General features: G+C 37.9%; 1 protein-coding gene across 1 annotated transcript in view; it reads right to left on the reverse strand.

The window, feature by feature from the left end:
• Positions 1-11,303: 11,303 nt before the first annotated feature.
• LOC128661735 (ankyrin-3-like) overlaps positions 11,304-14,076 on the reverse strand; it is a 410,167-nt gene continuing 407,394 nt past the window's right edge. Inside the window, 1 exon segment of the mRNA XM_053715956.1 lies at positions 11,304-11,470. Coding sequence (XP_053571931.1) covers positions 11,304-11,470 — 167 coding nt within the window.

Raw genomic sequence — 14,076 nt, forward strand, 5'->3', positions numbered from 1 at the left:
ATCAATTACCACCCATGTATAATTCTCTTTCCAAGAGACAGTGTCCATGATTTCAATTAGCTTTGCACTGTCTCTTAGATAGGAAAGTTGTTTTTTTTTGCAATCGGTTGTAGTATTTCATCTAACCATGCCCCCAAAGGCTCAAATAAGGACCCCACCCCTGAAACAATGGGTCTCCCCATTAAAACACTAACTGATATTGAGTGTAACACTGTTTAAAATAACAACAATAATCTGAGAATTTCGTTCTTTGTTTTTAATCTTTCCAACAGAGACTAGGCGTGACTTGTCTTTGAGGGGTTAACTGAAGTTTATGTCCCAATCAATAGTAATGGACATCAGCTGAATTTTCAGACACCAGTTTTCCCTTTAAAAGGCGAGTCTAGCCTTCTCTCTGCATGTCTATGAATAAGAGTACAGTCCGTACTCGAAACTAGTCAGACAATTTTCTATGTCTATTTTTCTACCCTGCCTTGCCTCTGTCGATTTTTGTACCTTTACTCATGTCTTTACAGCGGTTGTAGCTGTTTAATTTTTTAATGGCTTTTCAAATAAAGACTCATTGTTTTTAAGCTATCCACAGTAGTGCCTGCATCTTCTCTTTTTCCTATGTTTATTAGCTTACTCATATCTATATGTAAGCTACATTTGGTTATACTGTATATCAACTAGGTGACTATTTTTCTAATACACTATGCCTATAGCTTCACTAAATAACATGTAACATGGACATAGTATAACTCTTGGGCCTCACTCAGGCAATTTTGACTTACTTTATTGCAGCCTGTACTAGCATACATCTAAATGTTGGTTGTACATTATTCTGTACAGAGTTCTTCTATCCTCTACTATACTGCTATTGTATCACTGCATATGCGCTCTTCCTGGTATTAATGCAGATTATATGACATTCTACTACCTCAACTGTAGCGGTGGACCTTTTAGTCACCTCAGTGTTATCATTACAATCTGGATTACATCTTTAATTTTAGTTAGTACAATGGTTAACATATGTCCAGGTTTTTTTCACATATTGTTATCAAGCTCTCACCTCGCAATTACAATAGTGTGTTAAAAGTTGTGAAGTTAGCTCCTATTATATGTTACACTATATATTTTATTATTTTTCTATACCACCCAGATGATGGACTACCCATAATGCTAGCAGGTCTTGTTATCCAGCTACATGAGTGGCCAAAGATATATAGTGACACCTTTTTCTGATGTAATTATATTGGTGATGACCTCTAGTTCTGACTTTTACACTATGGGTAAATCATACCGGGAGAGTCATTGTGTGCGATGGCTAGCATCTACTCATCTTACATTATAACTTACTGTAGAAGTATTTATTCTGTTGTCTCTTATTCACCCATGCCACCCATACCATATGTTCCCATATTGCTCCCCTTATTCTTATTCTCTTACTGGCACACCTTAATAGGCTCCGCCCCTCTCCCCTTCCCCTTCTTTAATATGAGTGGCTCTCGTCCGCTGAACTCCCCCCTCCCATTTACTATGGTCCAAGACCCAGTATACTCTGGTACACTATTTCTTAGTTATAAAGATATGTCTGCCATTTGAACTGTCTAAAGGAGCCCTTTTGCCCTAGGTGGCTTCCTTTACATTTGCTCCCCCCACTGCAGACACAGAGACACTAACACAGTTGCCTTTAAATTTTTGAGCACGGTGGGTGAGACCTTATGTGGACCTATTGGTCAGTAATCACTTCTAATATCCTTATCTTTTTAGTTGTATACTGACTGTATGTATAAATATAATTTCCTTAATTTTTGTATTCTAAGGAGATCTCTATAGATTTATACTGAGCCGATATATTCAGTTGTTTGTATATCTGTATTTGCTACCTAAATATTATGTTATTTCTATTCTATGTGTTATTTGCCATAATTATTAGTGACTGTAGGACTGTCGGCACTAGTTTTTTTACTGTTTTGTCCACATTATCAATATATATTATTTGTTCATGTTAAACCTCTCTCCTCCCTTTCCCGCCGGTGCTTACTGCCTGAGGGTCATATCCCTACTCCTTTTTCCAGCATCGCCTATAGATGGCACTCCCCTAGGAGAGGGGCTCATCCAGAGATTCCCTATGCTCCAAACACTCTAATGTCCCCCACTCCACATAATACTGTAGAGTGACTATTGAGGCCCATTACTTCCCATAATTAAGTTTTAGATCTCTCTTAGCTGCATCTGCTACACATTTGCTATTACTTTCTCGTTATATGAGCATAACACTTCATTTGGATAATTACTTTACCCTGATAGAGCCGTGTCCCTCCCTATTAGTTTTGTAAACAACAGGTCTCTCCTGCGATGCCCACCCTTACAACCATATAGTAAGTCCTTACATACCAACTCTTCTGTCCTGTATGGCTCCGCCCCCCCCATTCCCTTCCCTTCCCCACTCCACTTTGAGCGGCTCTTGCCCGCTGCGCTCCCTTACCACTTTCCCCGCTAATTTGGTCCAAAAGCGGCCAAACACAAGCTAATCCACATCTATCATACTTTTACTAGGTTATATAACGTTATGAATGCTCTTTATGACAATGTGGAGAATGTACTCTATTTTCCCCCTTCCCCTACCCCCATAAAACCAACCCCCCCTTGTTTCTATATTTCTTAAAATAAATATTTTATGGTGTATTTATCTATCACAAGGTGGGGTCACTTCTAGTCTGCATATCATATAAAATATAAAATTGAGGTCTTAATCTTGATAGTCCAAAATCTTTGCTAACGCCTCTAATAAATAGGATTTATATGCCTCTTCTATTTAGCTCTCCTGCCTAGTAAACTTCCATGATTTTTCATAACACTAACCAACCATAGCTTCCCCATCCTTTTACTACTCATCATCGAGTGTCACTCTTTAAACTCACGCATGTATACTATGTTGGTATCACTTGTGTTGTTTACCTGGCAAGTTCATGGTATTAGCACTGTACTTTTCTTCTCTGTTACTATTGTTGGATGTGTCATTATTGTTACACTTGTTTATGACTTCAATAAAAAACTATCTTAAAAAAAATAAAAAAAAGAAGGTGAAGATTTTGCGTGATTTCTCTCCAAGCTGAAGAGTTTTTGATTATCGGCCCTAAGGTCCTGATGATTTAAACCTCGCCGGCATGGAGAAAAATCACAACAAAAAATAGAGGTTATTTTTTGAGCATTCTGTTGAAATACTAGTGACACTCCTTCACATCCAGAACCTATATTGTGAGATAAACATCTCTCAAGATTAAATTAGCATCTCAAAATTGTTTGATGGACCTTGCAGTACTGATGAGACACCTTTGATCATCTCACCAGAGTGGAAAGCTTTAGATTATTGGACTCTAAGGGCCTGATGATCGAAAACTGTCCACTCAGATGATCTAAAATGATCCTCCAGCACTGAAAGATCCCTAGTGACATTTTCAAAAGGAAAATTTTGCTATACTTTTCCAAGGGGCATTCCCTGCATTTCTGTATGTGAAGGTGAGTCAAACCCAGTGCAATATAGCACTGCATGACATTAGAATTCTGCTGCATTTACACTTTGTGCTTTGTATTCTATATTACTTTACACTTCAGATGAACTTTTATTACATTTAAACTATGCACTTTCTATTTTGTGTTTTATTTTGTATACAGCAGTGTATTTAGGATTGTGAATTTACAAATTCTGATTATGCTGTCACAGTTTCTGTGTAACGTTAACAAATTAGTTTCATACTTTCTATATTTGTGTGTATATTTTACAAATTACATTGCACTTTGCATTTTTTCTATTTAAAATAAAACTGAAAAACTGCCATCTTCAGATTCCAAGAGAGGTCATTACTTTCTATGGGCCATATAGTCAAACATTTTCTAGTTTGGAGAGAAATAATTATGCAGACTTCACAGGGCCTTGACTTACTGAATTTTCTAAGAAAAAATTCAGAACCTGGAAGTCCCAGAGATATGAGAGATCCCTTCCATAAAAAGCAATGAAGCTCTCTGGGATATAAAAAAAATATCATATAGGGGAGAGAAGGTAACTGGAGAACACATGGGGATGATAGAAATGCTCAGTGTGCATCAATTACGAATTAAACTGACATTCTTTTAGTGCAATTTAACTTTTTTCCTATAGTTTAGTACATATTAATTTTCTGTTAGTTAAAGGGACAGTAAACACCAAAAACGTTATTGTTTAAAATAATAGATAATCCCTTTATTTACAATGTCCCAGTTTTGCATAACCAACCCTGTTATATTAATATACATTTTACCTCTATGAATACCTTGTATCTAAGCTTCTGCAGACAGCCTCCTATCACATATCTTTTGACAGACTTGCCTTTCAGACAATTAGTGCTGTCTCTTAAATACATAACTCCACTGGTGTGAGCAAAATGTTATCTATATAGCACATATGAACAAACACTACATGTTATTAGCTTTTCACAGCCACACTGTGAGATAAAAGGAGGATTGTATAGTCTTAGAAATCCGCCTATAAGCCTACCTAAGATTGACCTTTAACAAAAAATACCAAGAGAAAAAAGCATATTTAATGATAAAAGTACATTTATCTATTTGAATCATGAAAGTTTAATTTGTTTAAAATGCTTACAAAATTTCACAAGATTTGTGAGGAGCTTCAGACACACCCTGGGAACTCCCTTGTTCAGCCCAGGGAACTGCCTGTCCCTCCCACTTTCTGAAACTGTCAGTTTTAGTTTATAATAGGGCAAATACTAAGTGCAATGTAATTTGTAAAAGATAAACAGAAATATACTAAGTATGGTCCTAATTTGTTAAATTAACACAGAACTTTCAGTAACACACACACACACATATATACACAATGGGGGAATCATATTTGGAGGGATCATATGGAGGACAAAATTATAGGGTTAGTTGTGGGGAGGCATATGGAGTAAATAGGTGTGAGGAAGGTAATAGTGGGGGAGTACATTGTGAGAGGTAATTACACCACCATTGCATGTAACATGTACTGCAGCCTTCCCCATCAACATAATTGCTATGGAAATGTCCTAACTGGTGCTAATCCCACTCCCTAACCTTATTAACCCATGTGATATCCCTTTAAGACTTTCTGACTATCAGCACTTCCTCCTATTTAAGGAAGTGCTTCTCCATTACTCAGTGCCTGAAAATTAAAGTGGATTCTCTCATCCTGTGCTACTGCTCATTTCAAGCAGTTTATTTTTCCCTTTCAGGTCTAAAGTATTTTATATATTTTGAAGGCTGATTGTAACTCAAAGTTTGCTGCACTTCTTTCCTGATTCCTTTTGGACCGTTACTTCTAATCATATTCCTACGCTTCCGGAACTCAATCACTCACAGCTGAAGCCGCACTCACACATGCTGCTACCGGACGCCGCTCTCTAATATTCTCCGGTTTAGTATTTACTCTGCTGCTAATACCGCTCTCCACGCTTCACCATCGTTACTGGGGAAATCTGGTCTTATCACCACGCTGGTATTGGTATCGTATTGTATACAAAGTTTAAGGTTTACAAATATAACGCTAAGTGTCATTACTTACCTGAGCTGTATTTCACTGAATTAACCTCCTCCTTGCTGCTCAATATTGCGTGTGTGTTGGAACATTGTATATATATTTTAGAGTGTTTGTGTGAGTGCGTGAAACTAAAGGAAAGTTACTTGAACATTACTTTACTAAGATTTGAACTTTATCAACTCATTTCATATCCTGAATATAAAGGAATTTTTCTCATTTTTTCTTTGATCATAAACGAATCATTGTTTATATATTAGAAACTTAATAAGCTTCTCACATAAGAATTACTATTATCATTCATAGAGGTATAATCCATACTTTTCATTTCAATTACTAAAAGTAAATGCTCCCCTTGTGCATGCGAGTATATTAAGTTATATATACTTGCTGTTTACAAGAATAGAGCTACATTTCCTTTATTTTATTTTTCTCTAAAGTTTGGTGAGACAAATTTATCACACATATCACAGAATTTTCAGGCCTTAAAAAGAAAGTTTTTTTTTTATTTTGGAATATGGATCCTAATGAAATTAAAAATGAATTTTCTAATATTCATCAGAAATTAGAATATCTTGCTAGAGCATTAACAGAGGTACAAACTGAAAATAAAGCTCTCAAAACCATAATAAAAGATTGTATGTCAGGGAAAGAAGCAGGAATTGCTGAACCTCACATACAATACCCACAACCATTTTCTGGCAAACGCAGCGAATTCAGGGATTTTAAAAGTGCATGTAAACTTCTTTTCTCACTTAGACCTAAAACATATCATAGTGAAAGGATAAAGGTCTGTACCACTATTTCCTTCCTACAGGGGGAGCCACGCTCCTGGGCCAATAGATTCTTTGAAAGTGAACATTCAATATTGGATTCGCTTGAAGAATTTTTTTTAGCTATGACTGCCTTGTATGAGGATTCCCACACTCAAATAACAGCTGAAAATAAATTAAGATTTATGAAACAAGGGAAAAGAAACATTGAAGAATATATTACTGAATTTCAAATGTGGATAGATGACTCTCAATGGAACGAGATCAGTTTAAAGAATCAATTCAGATTGGGTCTCTCTGAATCCCTTAAAGATGAATTGTCACGATTAGAGATGCCTGACACACTGAATGGGTTGATGAAATTAAGCACCACTTTGGACCGAAGGTTACGTGAAAGAAAGGCTGAAAAAGCTTCCTATGAAGTTGTGCCCAGACGTTCATATCCCTGTTTTACAACCATGGAAAAAGCTGTTTCAAACCAGGTTCCTATGGAAATTGGAACTATAAGGGGTCCTCTAACCCCAGAGGAAAAAATTAGACGTAGATTAGAAAATCTCTGTCTTTATTGTGGACAAAAAGACCACTCCGTCACAAATTGTCCATCTCTATTGAGACAGAAAAAGGGTAAGGGTAGTTTCAAAAACAATATTTTTCACATTTCTCAAAACCCCCATCTCACTCTCACTTTTTCTTTACAGTGGGATCAGAAAAACGTGCGCTCTAACGCTTTGATTGATCCTGTTTCAGTTAAACTTATTGATGGTTCTATTATACAACAGGGCCCCATTACTCATCAGACAATCCCTTTACTCATAACAACTGACCAAGGACATTCTGAATATATTACTTTTGACCTCATACCTATCTACATGCATATTATTATTTTAGGTTTTAACTGGTTACAAATACATAATCCTCATATTGACTGGTCATCACAACAAGTAAAATTTGACTCTGATTATTGTACAAAGACTTGTTTTCCCTATCAGGTAATCTCTACTATAGAACATGAGCTACCACAAATTTATCAGGACCTGGCAGAGGTATTTGACCTCAAGGAGGCAGAAAACCTCCCACCACATAGGGAATTTGACTGTCCCATTGATTTAATACCGGGATCTCAGATACCACATGGTAAGATTTACCCTCTTTCGCAAGAAGAATTGGTATATCTAAGATCATATTTAGATGAAAACTTGCGAAAAGGGTTCATCTCACACTCAACATCCCCTGCTGCTGCAGGATTGATTTTAGTACGCAACAAAGATGGGACAATAAGACCTATTATAGACTACAGGGCATTGAATGAAATAACAATTAAAAATAGGTATCCTTTACCTCTCATACCAGAGTTACTCGAAAGATTAAATGAGGCCACGATCTACTCAAAATTAGATCTAAAGGGCGCTTATAATCTTATTCGCATAAAGGAAGGGCACGAATGGAAAACCGCGTTCAGAACCCGCTATGGTCTTTTCCAGTATAACGTAATGCCCTTTGGTTTGAGCAATGCTCCCGCAACCTTCCAACATTTTATCAACGAGATTTTTCATGATCTAATGGATATCTGTGTCATCATATATCTAGATGATATTCTGATTTATTCGAAATCTCCCATAGAACATGAAAAACATGTTAGGTGGGTTCTTACTCGACTCAAGGAGCATAAGTTATATGCAAAGTTAGAAAAATGTGTTTTTCATGTCTCAAAAATAAAATTTTTGGGTTATATAATTACCCCAAACAAAATAGAAATGGATCCTGAAAAAGTATCCGCAATTAAAGACTGGCCTAAACCCACTACAGTAAAAGCATTACAGCGATTTATTGGTTTCGCAAATTATTACCGTAAATTTATAAAAAACTTCTCCTCAGTGATAAAACCATTAACACAATTAACTAGCATAAAACAGCGCTTTAAGTGGTCTGAACAAGCCCAGAAGACTTTTGATAGTCTTAAGGAAATGTTCACAACAGCTCCAATACTAACACTGCCTAAATTTGATCAACAGTTCCTGTTGGAAGTTGATGCATCTAATACAGGCATAGGGGCTGTTCTTTCCCAACAAAATAAGGAGACAGGTGAAGTTCATCCCATTGCGTTCTATTCAAGAACGTTGACTTGTGCTGAAGCTAACTATAGTGTTGGAGACAAAGAACTCCTTGTTATTAAGTGTTCTCTAGAACAATGGAGACACCTACTAGAAGGATCAGTAATTCCATTCCTTATTTATACTGATCATAAAAATTTAGAATACTTAAAAAAGAATAAGACTTTAACAGCAAGGCAAGCAAGGTGGTCACTCTTTCTAGATCGCTTTAACTTTCTAATAACTTATAAACCTGGGAGTCAAAACACAAAGGCAGATGCACTTTCACGTATTTATGAGTTACTTCCACATGAACAACCTAACTTCACTATTCCTCCAGAAAAGATAATAGGTACTTTAACACCCTTAGAAGAAGAGATTTACAGCGCTCTAAAACATGATTCAATACCATTACAAAATTGTTCCAAAGATCCTACTACAGGTCTTTTTTATCATGAAGAAAAGTTATACATACCTGAGAAAATAAGATCTTCCATTCTCACACATACCCATGATGACACCATATCTGGTCACCCAGGGATACAGAAAACCATTGAACTTACCCGTCGTAAGTTTTGGTGGCCAGGGATGAATAAATACATTTATGATTATGTCTCTAGGTGTGAGAATTGTGCTAGAAATAAAATTGAACATAAAAAACCCATAGGGTTACTTAGACCTCTGCCCATTCCAGATAAACCATGGAGTACTATTGCCATGGATTTTATAGTGGAGTTACCTGCATCACAACAATATAACACTATCATGGTAGTAGTCGACCATTTAACAAGACTGGCTCATTTTATTCCACTTAAGGGATTACCAACTGCCATGACTACAGCTAAAGTATTTCTTGATCAGGTTGTAAGACTACATGGTTTACCCTCTAATATTATTACTGACAGGGGTACCCAATTCACCTCTTCGTTCTGGAGATCTTTGTGTAAATTACTGAAAATTGATCATCGCTACACTACTGCTTTTCATCCTCAGACAAATGGGTTGACAGAAAGACTCAACCAGACTATTGAACACTTTTTACGTTGTTATATTTCACATTTACAAGATGACTGGCTAATTTACCTTCCTATGGCTGAATTTACTCATAATAATTCATTCTGTTCCTCAACCAAAACATCCCCCTTCTTCGCAACTTATGGGTACCATCCTAATACTATAACCTTGTCCCACAAAACAGTGAATTCCCCTTCAGCTTTAGATTTTTCTTCCAAGCTTCAAGATCGATTAAGAGTATTGAAAAAACATCTAGCCGAAGCTAAGGAATACCAAAAGAAATACTATGATCGGAAACATTCAATTGGACCTGAATATAAAATAGGTGACCTAGTATTACTCTCTACTAAAAACCTCAAACTTCAGGTCCCTAGCAAGAAATTGGCTAACCAATTTCTGGGACCTTACCCTATGGAGCAGGTAATAAATCCCAATGTGGTCAAGCTCACGTTACCCAAGGACTACAAGTTTCATCCCACCTTCCATATTTCATTACTAAAACCTTTTGATTCAATGACACGTACGACAGTTGATCTTCCACCTCCTATCTCAGTGGATCTTCCAGAGGAATTTGAAGTTGAATCTATATTGGATTCTAGGATTCGACGACAAAGATTGGAATATCTCATCAGATGGAAGGGTTATGGTCCAGAGGATGATTCCTGGCATCTTCATTCGGAAGTTCATGCCCCTCGTCTGGTGAAGTCATTCCATCATCGTTACCCCCTTAAACCTGGTCTGGAATCCCCGGGGGTGATTCCCTGAGAAGGGGGGGATGTGATATCCCTTTAAGACTTTCTGACTATCAGCACTTCCTCCTATTTAAGGAAGTGCTTCCCCATTACTCAGTGCCTGAAAATTAAAGTGGATTCTCTCATCCTGTGCTACTGCTCATTTCAAGCAGTTTATTTTTCCCTTTCAGGTCTAAAGTATTTTATATATTTTGAAGGCTGATTGTAACTCAAAGTTTGCTGCACTTCTTTCCTGATTCCTTTTGGACCGTTACTTCTAATCATATTCCTACGCTTCCGGAACTCAATCACTCACAGCTGAAGCCGCACTCACACATGCTGCTACCGGACGCCGCTCTCTAATATTCTCCGGTTTAGTATTTACTCTGCTGCTAATACCGCTCTCCACGCTTCACCATCGTTACTGGGGAAATCTGGTCTTATCACCACGCTGGTATTGGTATCGTATTGTATACAAAGTTTAAGGTTTACAAATATAACGCTAAGTGTCATTACTTACCTGAGCTGTATTTCACTGAATTAACCTCCTCCTTGCTGCTCAATATTGCGTGTGTGTTGGAACATTGTATATATATTTTAGAGTGTTTGTGTGAGTGCGTGAAACTAAAGGAAAGTTACTTGAACATTACTTTACTAAGATTTGAACTTTATCAACTCATTTCATATCCTGAATATAAAGGAATTTTTCTCATTTTTTCTTTGATCATAAACGAATCATTGTTTATATATTAGAAACTTAATAAGCTTCTCACATAAGAATTACTATTATCATTCATAGAGGTATAATCCATACTTTTCATTTCAATTACTAAAAGTAAATGCTCACCTTGTGCATGCGAGTATATTAAGTTATATATACTTGCTGTTTACAAGAATAGAGCTACATTTCCTTTATTTTATTTTTCTCTAAAGTTTGGTGAGACAAATTTATCACACATATCACAACCCAAGACCCTGCATAAAGCAAACTAATCTGAAATATCCCTGGTCCTATAACCCAACCATATGACCAAAGATGTGCAACCCCCACAGTTCTCATGGGAAGCTTTTGTATCCTGTCCTCATTTCATGACTTAAAAAAGTCAAAACGTTCATGGATATTCATTATAATGTAAGGCTCATGCCAATCTGATTACTACTGAGAATCTTTACCATCTGGGGACACTTGTGTCGTTCTTTTAGCAGCAGTTCTGATCCATCCTAGGGAAGTGTGAGCAAGCAGGTCTATAGAGCGTGTATCCGAGAAACCATCAATATCTTCCACTGTCATGAGGTCTCTGGCATTGGCAGAACATAGTTTACCTTCAAGAAATGTAATATTTATTAGTATTTCATTATGAACTATCCCATTTCTTCAATTTATTCATTGAAATGTTTTCTACCCACAACCCTTAAAGGGAAATGAAACCCACATTTTTCTTTCATGATTTAGAGCATACAATTTTAAACATTTTTCCAATTTGCCTCCTTCTCTTGGTAACCTTTGTTAAAGGAGCAGCAATCTACTACTGGGAGCTAGCTAAACACATCCTGAAAACCAATGATAAGAGGCATATACAGTATATGCAGTCATATATGCAGCCACCAATCAACAGCTAGCTTCCAGTAGTTCATTGTTGCTTTGGAGCCTACCTAGGTATGCATTTCATCAAAGGACAGCAATATAACTAAGCAAATTAGTTAATAGAAATAAATTTGAAAGTTATTTAAAATTCCATGCTGTATCCGAGTCTTTAATTTTGACTTTACTGTCCCTTTAGGATTTTTGGACATTTAGCCAAATAACTGCAGTTAAATAACTATTTTCAAATAGGGTGATACCAAATGCATTTATCTCAGTTGTTCTTACTCATGACAGAAGTACAATATTCTTTTAAAGATATAACTAGACCTGCTGATAATAGATCTTTGGACAGGAGCTTTGAGCAGGTACATCAGCTGGCTATTAAACCAGCTGCCTGAGGCTACATTACAAGTGGAGCGCGTAAACACAAGCAGTAAAGTGCATTAACAGTGCAAGAGCGCAAATTCATATAACTTCAATTGTTACACCCATATTAATAAACATGTCCAAACATACAGCTAGATTACGAGTTTTGAGCGCTATAGGGAAATTAACGACCGCCACAAAAGCGTCATTATTTCACCTCCCTATAGCGCTGCTATTACAAGTTTAGAAAAAGCAGGCTTGTGCGGGCGATATGGTGGCGTTGAGCTCCATACCTCACCCAATACAAGCGCTGCTTTGATGTGCTCATGCACGATTTCCCCATAGACATCAATGGGGAGAGCTGGCAAAAAAAAAGTCTAACACCTGCGATCGCGGAAACAAAAGCTCCGTAACGCAGCCCCATTGATGTCTATGGGGAAAGAAACCTAACACCCTAAGATAAAAACCATGTCTAAACACCTTTAATCTGCCATGCCCGACATCGCCGCAACCTACATAATGTTATTAACACCTAATCTTCCGCCCTTAACATTGCCGCCACCTACATAATGTTATTAACCCCTATTCTGCCACCCCTAACATCGCCGCCACTTACATTACAGTTATTAACCCCTAATTTTATTTATTATTATTATCAGGTATTTGTAGAGCCAACAGGTTCCACAGCGCTATGAACATGGGTGGTATATAAAAAACGATTACAGGGATCAAATGGGGAGAGAGGGTCCTGCCGAGAGTTGCACTGTTGTAGTCGGCTCTTTTGAAGGTGAACTACAAACAGCTGGGCTCATAGGCTTACATGCTATGGGGTTTTAGGGGATAGCAGTGGAGATAGGAAGGTTAGTGAAGGTTGTAAGCGTCCCTGAATAGTAAAGTCTTCAGGGAGCACTTGAAGCTTTTAAAACTAGGGGAGATTCTTGTGGAGCGAGGCAGAGAGTTCCATAAGATGGCAGCCAGTCTTGAGAAATCTTGTAGATGGGAATGTGAGGAGGTAACAAGAGAGGAGGAGAGTAGGAGATCATGAGCGGAGCAAAGGGGACGGGAGGGAGAGTATCTGGAGACAAGGTCTGAGATGTAGGGGGAGCAGTGCAATTGAGGGCTTTGTGTGTTAGAGTGAGAATTTTGTGTTTAATCCTGGAGGCAAGAGGAAGCCAGTGAAGGGATTGGCAAAGAGGTGTGGCAGATGAAGAGCGACGTGCAAGGAAGATGAGCCTGGCAGAGGCATTCATTATGGATTGTAAATGAGCTAGGTGGTAGCTAGGGAGACCAGAGAGGATAGAGTTGCAGTAGTCGAGGCGGAAAGGATGAGAAAGTGAATTAAAATCTTTGTTGTGTCTTGTGTAAGGAAATGTCTAATTTTAGAGATGTTTTTAAGGTGGAAGCGGCAGGCTTTAGCCAAGGACTGAATGTGAGGAGTGAAAGAAAGATCTGAGTCAAGTGTGACCCCAAGACATCGGGCATGTGAGGTTGGGGTAATGATGGAGTTGTCAACAGTTATAGAGACATGGGGGGGGTGGAGATTTTGGAAGAAGGTGGGAAAATAAGGAGCTCAGTTTTGGAGAGATTTATCTTGAGGTAGTGAGAGGACATCCAAGATGAGATATGAGAGAGACAGTTAGTGACATGGGTTAGCAAGGAAGGAGATAGCTCTGGTGCAGAGAGGTAGATTTGGGTATCGTCGGCATACAAATGATTATGAAACCTGTGGGACTTTATTAAGGAACCTAGTGAGGACGTGTAGATTGAGAAGAGAAGGGGACTGAGGACAGAGCATTGCGGTACCCCAACAGAAAGAGGTAACGGGGCAGAGGATACCCCAGAGAAGGCTACACTAAAGGTACAGTTAGATAGATAGGAAGAGAACCAAAAAAAGAGCTGTGTCACAGATGCCGAAGGATTGGAGGGTATAGCGCAAAAGAGGGTGGTTGACAGTATCAAAGGCTGCAGACAGATCAAG

Source organism: Bombina bombina, chromosome 5 (assembly GCF_027579735.1).
Source record: "Bombina bombina isolate aBomBom1 chromosome 5, aBomBom1.pri, whole genome shotgun sequence".
NCBI classification, from domain to species: domain Eukaryota; kingdom Metazoa; phylum Chordata; class Amphibia; order Anura; family Bombinatoridae; genus Bombina; species Bombina bombina.